The following is a 14825-nucleotide window of genomic DNA, read 5'->3' as shown; positions in this document are numbered from 1 at the left end:
TAGAGACCATCTAGTCCAACCATCTTGCTCATGATACAGTGTCAGCTAGAGTAGGTTGCCCAGGACTTGCTCCAGCTGGGGTTTCAATGCCACCTAGGACAGAGACTCCAAAACCTCACTGTGCAACTGTCTCCAGTGCTTGACTAACCTCACAGTTAAAATTGTTTTCTTGTGCCTTAATCTGTGCCCATTGCCTCTTGACCTGTTACTGGACACCACTGAGAAGAGTCTGTCTCTGTCTTCATCCCTCACTTCACATATTTATAACAGCCCCCCTGAGCCTTCTCCAGGAAGAACACAGCCTCTCCTTGTGTAGGAGGTATTCCATTCCCTTCATGAACATTGTAACTGTTAACTGTCTAATGTTCAAGTAGCATAGTATATAAAGTTCTGATCGACTGTACAGTATTTTCAGAAGAAAATCTGCCCTTTTTTAAAATGTAACCTTTTTTGTAAATGAGAAAGGGAAACAACATACATGTACATGCTTCTTGATTGTTGATACTGCCTTTTGTTTTTTCTGTGTTTTCCTTTGCTGTTTGTAAAATTCTATAAAACATCCTTTGAGCTACTTGCTGTCGTAGACAGAGAAACTTGCTCTAGATTATATGTTTGGAGGGAGATTGCTGGCTTAGTATCTGTTCCCCACTGATAATTATGCAGAAAACAAGATAAAGATTTTTGTACTAAAGCTTATGTACAACTTTCAGTATCCATTTCATAATTCATTTCAATTTTATATATTGGATTTTAAAAATGGGTAGTTTCTTGGGTTTTTTTGAAAGGCTGAAGAACTGTTTGACATCATTTCTGTATGACTGAACTGGTAGTTAAAACCAATTAGATACTTAATACTGTGATAGAGTATGTTTTAATGCAGTTGAACTCACTGCTGCAGAACTTCCCTAATGATGTTTTAGTTAGCTGCTGTCTAGCTTGCATCTGAAAGAGGTACTTCAAAAGTAGAGCTCAGCATGTATTTGAAACCTATTTTTCTGGAAATAGGATCAATTATAATGATCTCTTAGTGCATGTAAAACATTCAGGGAATCAATTATTTTTTTATTAGAATAGTGATTATTGTTCATGAGTTGGAGTCTCTAGGTTCCTCTATAAATTTGAAGTGTGTGTTTTTAAATTTTCTTTTCCAATTCTGAAAAAAAAAGCCCTCACTTTGTATTCATGTGTCAAAAGTTTGAATTTTCCAAATTAATATAGCACTACTTTGATTCTCGTTCCACTTACTGATAATTTTGTCTCTATTGCAATAGTCAGGAATTTCAGAATAACCCAAATAAAATCTAGTGATCTAAATCTTTTTTTCTTGCCGTATTTTCTTCTTCCGTTGGTCTTACTAGGAGACAGTGGACTGTAAAGGAACAGACTAAGTGCAAGATGAAGCTAATTTAAGAGCTTCTGAGCACTAGCTACTTCAGGAGACAAAAATTCTGTGCAAAGCAGCCTGAAATTGTCATTGCCATGATCTGTGTGTGTGCTGGAAGTAAAAACTCCATCAAACTCTAGTCTCAAAGTAACCCCAAAATATCCCTGAACATGGTTCAGTTCAAGTCTGAGAACAGTGTGTTCAGGACACAATCAATACCCCTAATAATAACAAGAAACAAGAAGAAAGTCATTCAGTGCTGTAAACACCAGTAAACTTTACTACTGATCAGCACTCAGTGCCTCTTTTCGAATTTCTGTTACTTCATCGCTAGAATGTTTGTTTCATGCTTTCAAGACCACATGGGCTGAACAACTTTTCTCTGAACCTATTAGATTTAGTTTTCCCTTAGTTGCTTGAGTTCAGTATACTCTCTCTTGGAAAGTGAGAATAGAGGAACACTTTATATTCAGAAGGATGAAAAAGGTTTTCATTAAATCTGTCTTGGTTACAGTGCGGGGCCATGTATGGTATCTCAAATGTTTCGAAACACGAAGTATGAAAGTTCGGCCTGGTTTCAAAGAGGGAGAGATGGGGTTTTTTTCTTTCTTTGCTGGCATGTTCATCAGGTATAGATTCATTTCCAGGAAGCTCTGTAATGTTATGCTCTGGATATGTTTGTTGTGCTCTCCTTGGTTTCTTTGGCCATCAGCCTGTGCCCCTTGGATTTTTATTTTTTTTTATCTTAAAGATTCAGACATCCTTATTACTATGCTATTTATCAGTATTTCTCATTTGGGAAGCTATGGAACAGTTGCCCATGACTTGGAGCCACCCAAAGCTGCTGCCTTTTCTTTTGAGCTGGAGTCTTAAGGGCACTGCAGAAGTGCATGCTGCATTGCTCTGCTGTGGCCAGGTACCCTGACTGAGACACATGGGCCGGTCCCATCCAAACTTACTGCTCCCTACCTCCTTCTGGAGACATTATGCCTTTAAGTCTTAACTTACTGTGTATTGCTGAGGGTCTCCTGACTCCCACACGATCCAGCCACATCTGTCTTTGCCCTTGGATGGGCAGAAGAGAGGAAGGTGGGAAGTAGATTTTTGGCAGAAGGAATTGAGGTTGTAGTAAGGGCTTGGAGGCCACAGGGAGACAGTTTGAGGCAGCATTGGAGACAAAAAGATGCAGCTGTGCGTGGAGTGGAACCTAAGAAATGTGTGTTGGGAAAAAGAAGTGCTAGATTTTTCTATAAACATTTTATAAAGTGTTTAATGAGTATTTGCCTGTTACAAAGAAAGGGCTAAATAGAGTTTGTGAGCCTGGGTTAAAAATAGCATAGAATTTCAGTCCATTTCAGAGGATCCAATTTTCATAATTTGATGTGGAAACTACATTTTTTTTCTCTAATATACACAAAATTTCCTCCTTTGTTTTTTAAACATCTACATTACCAGCTTCTTACCTTTGGCATAAGCCTGCATTTCAGTTTGTGCAGTCTCATTGCAGTTCATGTAGGTTTACTTGAGTTAGCTTGTGTCCAGTTCATTTGTTTACTGGCAATTGAAGTACAAGATTGCTGGAGATTAAAACTGTTGCATTTGTGACTACAGCTCTCAGACTTAGCATCGTGGGCTGTGCAGCCTTGTCATGAACTGCTGCAGTAAGGCTCTCATTTCCCAGAGCTCTGCATGCACTAGATTCTGAAGTGTTTACAGGAGGTCCTGCTCAAAGTGAACTCAGTGGTGCCAACAAGGTGGCTATTCTTTGGCACCTAATCTAGTAAATGTACTTTTTTCCAGTACCAAAACCGGTAATGTTTGGGACTCTCCAGATGGTAAAATAGGCATAGTCTGAATGAAAGGAGAAATTCAATGTTCAATTGCTTATTTTGCACTGAATGAGATGGTTATGCTGAAAGTTGCAGGCAGTTACTGTCTGAAATGTGCTAGATTTGTCCAGTGTCAGATTAAAGTTCTTCTCTGCATGCCTGTAATTTTGTTATTAGCTGGTTGCATTTGTGCTAACAGACTGTATGGTGTTTGCTGTAAATGAAATTAATAAAAAACCCCACAAACAGATAATCTTGTTCTTCAGGTTGAGCTCCCACCTCCTGATCTTGGCCCAAGCTCTGCTCTAAATCAGACACTTAACTTGCTACGGGAGGTTCTGGCATCTCATGACTCATCTGTTATTCCACTGGATGCCCGTCAGGCTGACTTTGTGCAGGTACAAGAATGTTTGACTGCTTTATGTGTGTGAAGAGGAGGGAGAGGGGCAAAAAAAGAATGTGTAAGTTAGTTTCAGTGCACAAAAGATAGATGGAACATTAATCTTTTTGTCTGGTCCCATTTTGGAGCTCTCTATCAAACCAGAGTTTGTAATGTGAACAAGAGGGTGACTAACAAAATGGATAATTACAGTTGAGTATGGAGTGCTACTCTTAACACAGTATCTAAATTCTGTTATCCAATTACTACTCCATTAAGTAAATACACCCTCAAGATTGCACAATTACCAATTATCTAATCTGGGTTATTCTTCCTCCTGCTAGGCTGGAATCTGTTCTTCTCAGGTTTTTATACTTTACCCATCACTGTGGTAGGTGATCACCTGCTGACAAATCCAGTAGAAAACTGCTTTCACAGTTGGGAACTCTCATTCCTCTTTATTGTGCTTTGGGGAATAAATACGTGATAGAGACAGAATGAGGTTAGAAACCTCGTGTGACATGATTTCCTTCCTCTCCTCCCTCTTCTCTGTTTGCTATTTTAGGTTCTGTCTTGTGTGCTAGATCCGTTGTTGCAGATGTGTACTGTGTCTGCTAGTAATTTGGGCACAGCTGATATGGCAACCTTCATGGTAAATTCACTTTACATGATGAGGACTACTTTGGCGCTCTTTGAATTCACTGACAAACGTCTAGAAATGTTGCAGTTTCAGGTAAGCTTTAGCAGCCCCGAAAGAAAATGAACTTTTTACTGATTTTTGCACACTGTAAGTTGTGATGTGCACATATTTATCTTAAAATCAACCCAAAGCCAACATTATCAAAATCGGGAAGATGGGATAAGAGGGCTTCTTGTTGGAGACCATAAGCAGATAGCATCTTTCATTTTAAACAGACAAAAAATGATTAAAAGACTTGGGTTTGTTTCGTTCAGTTGCAGATAAACCCAGATCAGTGAACAATTTCATCATCCTAATCATTCTAATATTTATCTGCAAACTATGAGAAGAAGCAAATGGAAATTGAAAGCTCAGTCAAATGGCTGACTGTATTCCATCATATAATTAGCACTAGATCATCATCTATTTTGTACTAGAATATAGTGTAGTTGAAGTTACAGCTTCAGTCCTGCTTTCTGCCTGTCTTTTCTCATTTGTTTGGTTTCCCCTCACATCCCAGACTAGTAATTCATATGTGGTACAATTTTGAAATGGAAGTGAAAATTCAGAAACTGTTGACTTACAAAAACTTGGGCACTTCCCATTTATATTTTACTTCATGAATATGCCTGCAATGTATCTCAGGAGAGCTTTTGGAGCTGGGGGACTTGAAAAAGGTCACAGCTTCTTATTTTAAGGGATCAGCAAGGATTGTCTGTGAGCCATTTTTCACTTTCTGCTCCTAATCAGAATTTCTAGCACCTTTTAGCTCTGAAACAAACAGACAACCTCACCAAACTGTCTGAGGTATTTCTAATTTCTATTATCAGAGTTCCTTTCATAGGAAATGCTGCAATTGATTTCCTCTTCAGAAAAGCAGTAGAGCTGAAGCTTACACATTTAATACCATTTACTTTCTTCAAACATTTTACAAATACAGGAACAGACTGAAAAAAACCCCTTTAAGATTATACATAAGTAGGTTATTCAAGTGGAGTTAGAATGGCATATTTATTGCGAGAAACATTTTTCATAGAAAAAGAATTCACTAAGAGAGTTAAAAACTCCAAATTGAAATATTAAGATTTCCCTCCTGATTTAAAAAGGAAAGTGTGTTCTTCTAAACAATTATAGGAAGCAAAAAGATGAACTCTTTATGTATCAGAAAAAGTCTTACATTTTAGGAGACTTTTATATGTTGCATTTTTTTTTCTTTTCTTTAGGATTGGAAGAAAAAAAAAGTTAGGTAGTTATCTGTAAAAATGAGGTAATAGTGTATATATACCCAAATGCCTTTCTGAGACTGCTCAAACTGAAAACTGGTTGCTGCTGCTGTGACTGGATTAAGGGATTAGGTTTTCCTGCAAAGTGAAGATTATATTAAGAATGTAAAATACTCTTACAACTTTTTTTGTATGAAGATAATTAAAACAAAATGGATAACTGTAATTTCATTGTCTATTGTTCTTTCAGTTAACTTTTTTCAAATGCATGTTTATCAGTATTGAATTTAAAATCAATTCTGAGTATGATTTAGTTTGTTTTATTTTCCTTACAAAAGACTGTCTCCTGTTTATTGTAAAACTGCCATGTTATTGTCAGTATTTTCAGTAAGTGGTGAATGATTTTTATCACACATTTTCAAAGAATTATAGCAAAATAAAATTATGTAGGAATTTTTAAGATCAAGGCTATAATCTTCATTTTTGGTGGTGTTGTATTTACAAATACAAAAAAAATAGGTTCTTTTATTAGTCAGACCTGAAAGAACTCTCTGCATTTTTATTATTGGTTCCTTGTAATATGAAAAATGTGAATGGATAAAATAATTATGCTGTACATATTTGTAATATTTCCTTGTTTGTTGATCACTCTCCTTATTTGTGTTTTTTTCTTCTTGTGTTTCTAGACCTTTTAACCCCAGAACTCGTTACATTTAATATTCTCACACACTCTTTATAAATACCTTATGCTTAACATTTCAGATTGAAGCTCATTTAGATACACTCATAAATGAGCAAGCTTCCTACGTGCTAACGAGAGCTGGTCTGAGTTACATTTATAACGCTCTGCAGCAGCACAAGCCAGAGCAGGTGAGCTTACAGAATTTAAGTGTTGAGGGGGTACCACACACTTGCCAACTAGTAGAATTTTGGCACTAATGTTTTTGCAAATTAGGCTCCCTCTGAAAGCAAAGATTCAGTAATGTCTGTTGGTTTTTCACATGGGACCAGGACTATGTTGGTGTGCAGCAGTCCTGTACTGCTTGTCTGGTACATACCAGCACTTCCATGGTGCCTAGAACATACTAGACCTGCTGTGTATGTACGCAGCATTCATCTTCTTCATTGCTTCTGGTAGCACCCGCATGGAGTCCATAGATAACTGCATGCATTTGGTAATTGCTGCTTTTTTCTTTAGTGGAAAACTGGCAGATGAGTTTAGTAGTAGTTTGAGAGAGTTTCTTCTTTCGTCCTTACTTGTTGCTGTAGCTATTCTAGTACCAAGACAGTGAGATTCTCAAAGTGAAAACTTGAGATTTCTTAGAGGAGCTGAAAACTGGAATTCAGAGCTCATGCTCTCCCTTTCTTGTGAAGCACAGTTGCAATGTGGTAGGTGTTAATACAGCCCTTCTTCCCTTCAGCTGTGCCTGTGTCCTTTTGTGATCTTTTGTAGAAGTGAAAAACAGTGTTTTCTGGAGGAAGCGAACTCTGTTGGAGAGCTTTATGTTGTTTCTTCAGCTAATAATTTTGCATAAAGTGCCCAAACTCAACAGACTTTTAAGTGTAAAGATGAATAAATAAATGTATAAATAATCTGGTTAATAACTCAACTTAGTTTTCTATTCATGAGCCTATCTCCTGTTTTAAAATCAATTTCAAGTGTCTAGGGCAGGTTGTTAATGGAATGTAGCAATTTTCATTTCTGTCTGTGCAGCTGCCTGGCTGCAGAGGTGATGTCGCAGAATTTTCTAGGGGTCTAAGCAGCATTTGTGCATGGTATTGCCATACCAGCACAGAAGGCTTACTGGGAAACAGGTCTGAATTCTTCACAGTCCAAGAACAGATAGAGCAACATTGTTGTCTCTTAAGTCTGGAATGCCAAGGGGATGTAGCCAGTTTGCAGTTCAGTTTTTATTCTAGACGTTGTAGAAGGCTAGTTTTGGCTTTATTTAATAGTGAAGAAGGAAAAAAAGGATTTGAAAGGACATATTAAGAATTCCATATTCTCAGCTTTTCATTTGAGGGAGTGGTAGAATACAAATGAACTGTTAACAGCACTTTAGTACTGAAATGGTTATACAGTTTACAAACACTTAAGATCCTGTAGCAGGACCGAATAAAAAGTAACTACTGAACTGATTACAGACTTTATTATTTATCTTTTTCTGTATGCTAGTATGACCTTTTTTTATCCCTCTGTTTGATTACTGATTCTTAGGGTCCTCTTTCAAATTTGTCAAGTATGGATTCCGTGTCCCTGAAGGTTGCAATGGTAAGCATTTTTAACTTTCATATTATGGTGGTGATGCTGTGACATGGTAAAGAATACTGTTAATTATGTGATTAGAAGATACTCATCTGTAGTAGAAGATATTAATCTAATCTGTCCTACTCTTTAAGAATAGCTGAATTACATGTCTGGGAATACTTTCTTCATTTGTAGTAATTTGACCACTTGAAGTAATAAATACATAAATTATTTCTGAAGGGGTAGTAATAGAATATTAGTTTCTAAGCCTTGAGAAGCAGAACTTTACTTACAAGAATGCTGTCCCATGAGTCATCTTAAATTGCTAAAAGCAAATACTTAGCTCTAATTAGTTTTAGTCACCAAAGTTTCTTTTTTTGCCTCTATGCTTTGAAATATAGGTTCTGCCATCATTTATAATCTTTGTCCTAAGGCTTTGATTTTATGCAAATGGTTCAGTTTTACTCAGAAGTTCAATTCTGGGTGTATGTCACAGTTATGTTTTTTTAAGTTGAAAGCTACAATATATTTTAAAGCAAATTATCAGCTGGTATTTTTTCTTAGAGTGTGTGAAGGCTATTTTGCATAGAGATAGCAATATCACAGTTCAGTAGGCAATAATATATAATCTGTCGTTCTTCTTGCTTAGCTGAGTTTAGCTTTATTCTAAAAGTTTAACTGTAAAGGCCTGCTCATACAGCAGTATATGTACACGCCCATGGAAAAAAAGGGGATTTTAAAAGGGTTTTTAAAAAACTTGTATGTAGAATGCATCCCAATTACGGTAGTGTAGCATATTTTTTTCTGTTCAGGTTTTAAACCAGCAGTTCCCAGGCTGGTTGGATGAACAGAGCTCTGGCACAGAGCGCTCAGTGGTTTACTGAGATCAGCATGTGTTCTTATTAAAACTTAGGAATTTTACATTTAAAATATCTTCTGTTTATCATAGTCTTGTAGATTAACAATGAATTTAAAGGCTGCAGCTTGGGGACCTTCTCCTTGAATTACATATATGCAAGTCTGTTATCTATAGTAGTACATAATAATTTCCCTTGAATAGTTAAGAGAAGAATCCAACTGTTTTATTTTGTTCATTACTTTACTTAACGTCTGCTTCTGTGAACACACTTTAACCAGAATGGAACCAAGTATGCTGAAATCAAACCCACATAAATCCAATCTATCAGCCTAATCTATTGGCTTCTCAGGATTTAAACCAGGGGGAGTACTTGCAGGCAGATTCACTGCCTCCCATTTATGCTTGAAAGTTTTCCAGGTCCCAGCCTTTTAAGCTGTTCATATGCGCTTGCAAATGCGATGCTTACTAGGTCCATACCCCTCACAGCAAAAGCTCCCTTGCTTTCCAAACAAGGGCAGAAAACCAAAAAAAGTTAATTTGTGAGAGCTGTGACTTCACTATTCATTTTTGCCTATGTTTTATATGGTGGAGGGATGTGGATTTTAGGATTTACCAGCTTGAGAATATATTCATTTAGTGAATGAGTGAATAGGAAGGTTGCCATCATTGGATAAACTTACTTAGGGCCTTGTCTTAGTGAATAATTCCAAGGATGGAGATTATACCGTTTTTTTGGATAATCTGTTCAATGTTTGATGACATTCCTGATGAGAATTTTTCTTCTCATTATCTAATCAAAATGCTCCTTAGTGTAATATGTGTTCAATATTCCTTGTGTTTTCACCTGTGAGAAGACCTGGTTTCATCTTCTCAGTAGTTGCCCATTTGACCACAGAGTCACAGAATGGTTTGAGTTGGAATGGACCTTAAGGACCATCTTCTTCCAGCCTTCCCGCCATGAGCAGGGACACTTTCCTCTAGACCAGGTTGCTCAAACTCCTATCCAGCCTGGCCTTGAACACTGCCAGGGATGGGGCAGCCACAATATTTCTGATCAATTGTTGAAGACAGGAGTAATGTTTCTTCTTAGAATCAAAGCACTACTCGTTTTATCACTATATTCTGTGGGAGAGGAGAAGTACTCTTAGAAGCAGTTCAAGAAGCCTGAAGTGGGTGATTTGCTCTTTGTTTTTCTTAACATAAGCAGTGACTCCCTGCCAAAAAGTAAAAAGAAACATGCAAAAAGAATCAGGCAACATGTCTAACTTGGACAGAGTAGATATCTCTCCAGAGCTGTCTTATATTCCCTCTGCATTGAACAGACTGAGTGTGATCTTCAGTGATGTATAAGTACCTGCACCAGCTGGATAGGAAGCTTAGATGGATAATTATAAAAGCTGGATTCTCATTATTTGCCCTCCACTCATATTCCTCAGAGTCAGGAACAAAATTTTGGAGGCAGAGGTGCTGAAATCAGACATTTGTTTTGGATTATTAAGTTCTGTCTTTTAATGTAATCAGAAATGTTTTCAGAAATTTGTGATTTTACCTATTTTTGCAGAACAGCAAGGTGTTAATATGTTGATCTCATATTCTCGTAGGCTCAGTTTGATCGCTATCTGTCTGCTCCAGATAGTCTGTTAATGTCCCAGCTGAATTTCCTTCTGAGTGCCACTGTGAAGTAAGTACCTTACCTCTGAATTTCTATTATACCTGAATAATGCTCACAAAGATGAATATGATAAGTTTTAGTGAATCATTATGAGAATTCAAGTTATCAGCTGTGATGATATTTGTGTTGTCCTTTAGGTCACAGTTCAGTTTTGTTCTGACTCTCCTCTTTTGAACAAGCAGTGAGGAGTATGTAATTCTGTAACTTTCTGAAGTAGTTACTCTTGATTTATGAGGCACCATCAAAATGAATTACATTAATCTATTTTGAACATGTTCTGCTGTGTCAGCATTTTTTTGTCAACTTGGTTGTATATTGTTTTAGAACTATTTTGTGAGCTTGTCAAAGACAGGTGAAATACATAATTCTCAAGATTTCTTTTATCCCCACTGCTTTGTCAGTTCTAGAATTTTCACCTTTGTTGTCTTCTGCTGTAGAATATTGGCATTCTTTCTCATTGAATATTGTGCTGAGATTATTTTACTTTTCACCTAATATATTTTTTTTAAGAGATTTCTTCTTTGAAGTATGAAAGTCAGAACTTTATTATTTATCTCTTACCTTGTTTTTTGGATATAACTGAACCCTAAAGCTAGGGAAAGTGCCACAAATTTCTTTCCAATTAAGTGTGAACCACATGAAGATTTTCTGTAGTACTTAGACAATTATATGTTGGACTGATCAAAAACTCTCCTTGACATTATTTTTCACACTTTTGCAAAGAATGCAGGTTACAGAATATACCAGAAACTAAGACAAGCACATCGCATGTTACATAATGCAATAGTATATTCATTACTAGCACTTCTCCTCGGTGGGATTGTACTACAGCATCTTGCATTTACAAAATGACATATGTCAAGGGAAAAATAATTACTGTTGGGAATCAAATAGAACAGTTCAGTTGGAAGGGACCTACAGTGATCAGCTAGTCCAGCTGCCGGGTTCTCATCCTTCATTTCTCAGGTTCTCCTTATCCAAAGACTTCTAGTGTTACACCATACAGGTGGAGCATGGCTGGGAATGCTGGTGCTTTTCAGCTGGCTTTGGGGGTGTCTGCCAGATTTACCATTCCCACAGCTCAGCTGGCAGAGCTGACCCTGTTGTGGTGGAGCTCTACTCTCTGTGCAGATCAAACAGGGTAGCTTGACCAGTAATGTCAGTGAAACATCACAGCCTCTGCTTCTCGGTGTCAAGGCATTAAATCTCTATTTTAGCTCTTGATATATTTTTTGAATGTAGGTCTATTTAAAAACCATAATAACGGTAAAGGTATTTTGAAAGCCTCAACTTTTCATTGCTAGCACAGAGGCAATTTTAAGAGGTAGACGCCATGCTACCATAAAGACTCTGTCACTGTGAAATTACTTGAACTAAATCATTCCTTCTGTCAGGTGACCCAAGGTGATGTAGGCAGTCTTAGCTTTATCCCATTGATAAGCTTTTTAAACCTCTCAGCACATTTTAAACCAAATTCATATTATCTTGCAGCAGTGGACAGTTGAGAGGTAAGAGGGAAGCGTTGTGTGAAGGTGATGGCTATAGCTGCTACAGCTCAGTTAACATGCAGAAGTTTATTAACCTGCTATAATCAGTGCTATAGGTCAGATTCTGCTCAGTTAAAACAAAATAAATAAATAAGTTAACCCATTAGCCTTCAAACACATAGCTTTAAACCCAAGAAATCCTTCTAAAGTTAAAATACCCATTTACAGAGATGCTTGTAGAATCACTGTCTTGATAGTCAATATTTTCGATGGTAAATAAGCCTTGAAAATTCAAAATTTTCTCAAAATTGAAGCAAAACATTTAACCAGTGCTATAATTTTAGTCTCTGGCTATAGTAGTTGGAATTTTCAATTTTGAAGATATATTCCTTGAAATTAGGTCTTTGGTTCTCAGAATCAGACCACATCCTTTTGATAAAGGACCAGTGTATTACATACTCATTGGCAATATCATTTAACCTCTGCAATTGTGAAGAACATTCCTTCCAACGTTACCAGTGCATGCTTTTGTCTTTCAAATTCCTTCACTCATTTAAAAAGTCTTAAGCTATGTATTCATATGGTTGTTGGTCTTGAAAAGCTCTTTTCATTCGTGTTGGATCACAGAAACTGAATGCTGGAATTACTATTTTTAGCAAGTGCTGCCATTTGTGTTAGTGATAAATGTATCATGTTGTTATGGCAACTGAAATCCTAATGTACTGATTAATGACACTGACATTATTTGATTGAACAACACATGTGATGCTGTTCAGTCCTCTGAATATTTTAACAAACTTTTTTATTTATGTATTTGGTTCAGTAGTTTTACACAAATTCAGTGTGTAATGCTTTCATTAAAAATCATCATGTTGCACTAGCTTAGTGATCCCAGGCTGAGGTCAGAGACAGTTTTCTTACCTGAACACTCTGAATATATTTCCCTTATAATAGTGGGTTTGGATTTGCCATTATAAGGGCAGTCTTTTTTTCAGGTATTCTAATAACCTAGTAATACTGGCAGTTGATGCTGTATATGAAAAAACTGGGTACTGTGTGTCAGAATAAAATGCAGATTTGGTCTTCTAATCTGCTTTCTCATATCTTCTGTTCCTTAATGTTTCCTGTAAAGACAAAGATTTTTGTATTTGATCTTTGAAATTTCTTTAACTTGTCAATTCCCAGCAGTCTGTGAATTCAGCCGTGATTTTAGTGGATGCAGTTTTGTTTTCTTTGTTTCTCTGCTGCATATTACAGCAGGGCTGAATCTGGATTTGTGGTTACCTTGGTTTCCTCAGCTTCTGCTGGAGTTCCTCTTGCATGGGTTTGGCTGTAAAATAGTTGTAACTGCTGTTTCTAATAGATAAAAATGCATCTGCAACTGTAAACACCATCACCATGATGATTAAACTGGTTCAATGAGTAATGTAAAATAAAATTACTAGGTTGTCTTAAAAAATTTTTAAACTTTCCAGTTAAATTTAGCATTCAGTCTGTGTGTATTGTTACTCATTTATCTCCAGAAAAAAAACAGGACACAGACTTCATAGCATTGTTGTGTTTTAAATCTCTGACCACTATCACTAGTTTTTGTCTGATTATGGAATCAGGTGCTGTCAAGATATAGCAAATAGAATATATTTGCTAGTAGAAAAAAAAAAAAGTGTGTATTTACAAAGGACAGTGAGAATCCACTGGAGGTAGAAGGTAGATCACTAAGTTTATCGTTTTTTAAAAGATACAGGGGAGTGCAGGTGGGAAACTAATGTACACAAATTAAATCCTTCTATTATTTTTTGCTTGATTGTAGAAATAAAGAAGCTCCTGTCTTGGGTATCAGGTCATGTATGTGAGTTTGTCTGTGTGTGATACAACGAGAGAAAGAAGCCTTTTTTTTTTTAAACTTTGATCTGTTTTCACAGTTGAAGTATAAGGCTTTTTAGTGTAACTAAGACTGATTTTTAATGTGTATTTTTAATGTATATCTTTAATTCCTTGTATGTAGTACAGTTATATTCCCTAAAATTTTCAAATTGTGTTGTTTTGGTTTGGTTTTTAGAGAGCAGATAATAAAACAGTCAACAGAACTGGTCTGCAGAGCTTACAGCGAGTTATATGCAGCTGTGATGGATCCTTCAAATGAATACAAGGATCCAGAAACCATCCTACACAGATCTCCTCATCAAGTTCAGGCACTCCTTTCATAGTCCTGCATACCCCAGATTTATCAGAATCCATAATTCTGTATTTCTTGAGTATTTGCATTGAATTATTTTTCTGCTTTGAATTTGGATGTGTAATTGCATAGTTAAAATATGTAGGAATGCAGTTTTCTTTAATCTGCTTGGCAGAAGTCTAGTCTTTCCCGTGTCTTTGAATACTTTCAATAGGTCAGAAAATAGAATATAGATTGAAAATTATTTTAATGTTTTTCTCTGATGGAAATGGACCTTGACAATGTGCAATCTCTTTGAAAAAGGAGAAAAGCTTTTTTCCTTGCTGTACATAATCCTTTCAGCTGCAGGCTTAACCAGTGTCTCTTACGACCTCACCAATATTTTTATTTGCTCTATAGTCTGTTCTCTCACTCTTTTTCTCAGCCTGCCATCAGTAAACACTGATAACTGAAATATTAATACAACTGATACACTTTGAATGACTCATGCATCACTTTTGCAGCTCATAAATCATTTCAGAATACTTGATGCTCTTGCAAAGCCTGTTGATTAAATCTTTGAGGCAGAATTTGTATGGTTTTTTTGCAATCTATTATCTGGTGTTTTCTGTCAGAAAAATAATTGTTTGAACTACATGCTTGTACATAACCTGGAACTTAATGCTTTAAGTTATTTTTATAATTCTGTTTTACTGGAAGGATTTTGGTTTAGTGCAGTTGTTTCCAGTAGGAATCTTTGTATCACTTGAAATTTGCTGATCTCCTAAGGCTGGGACCAGTAACAATGTAGGTTAGCAAAGTGGTTTGCACAGCAGTATGGCCATTCCTCCCTCACATGTACCTGATCTTTGTTTTGCTTGGTTTTATGTACAGAAAAGGTCCATCTGCT

General features: G+C 36.5%; 1 protein-coding gene across 1 annotated transcript in view; it reads left to right on the top strand.

Moving 5' to 3' along the window:
- The window catches only part of COG6 (component of oligomeric golgi complex 6), a 53907-nt gene extending 39342 nt beyond the window's left edge, over positions 1 to 14565 (top strand). Inside the window, exons 14-19 of the mRNA XM_008631410.2 lie at positions 3480 to 3611; positions 4158 to 4325; positions 6257 to 6364; positions 7713 to 7766; positions 10203 to 10282; positions 13820 to 14565. Coding sequence (XP_008629632.1) covers positions 3480 to 3611; positions 4158 to 4325; positions 6257 to 6364; positions 7713 to 7766; positions 10203 to 10282; positions 13820 to 13967 — 690 coding nt within the window. The 3' untranslated portion in view covers positions 13968 to 14565. The remainder of the gene's footprint in view (positions 1 to 3479; positions 3612 to 4157; positions 4326 to 6256; positions 6365 to 7712; positions 7767 to 10202; positions 10283 to 13819) is intronic.
- Positions 14566 to 14825: the final 260 nt, after the last annotated feature.

Source organism: Corvus brachyrhynchos, unplaced genomic scaffold (genome assembly GCF_000691975.1).
Source record: "Corvus brachyrhynchos isolate BGI_N302 unplaced genomic scaffold, ASM69197v1 scaffold103, whole genome shotgun sequence".
Classification (NCBI taxonomy): Eukaryota; Metazoa; Chordata; class Aves; order Passeriformes; family Corvidae; genus Corvus; species Corvus brachyrhynchos.
The sequence above is the reverse complement of the archived record's forward strand: the minus strand, read 5'-3'. Positions and strand labels throughout refer to the sequence as shown.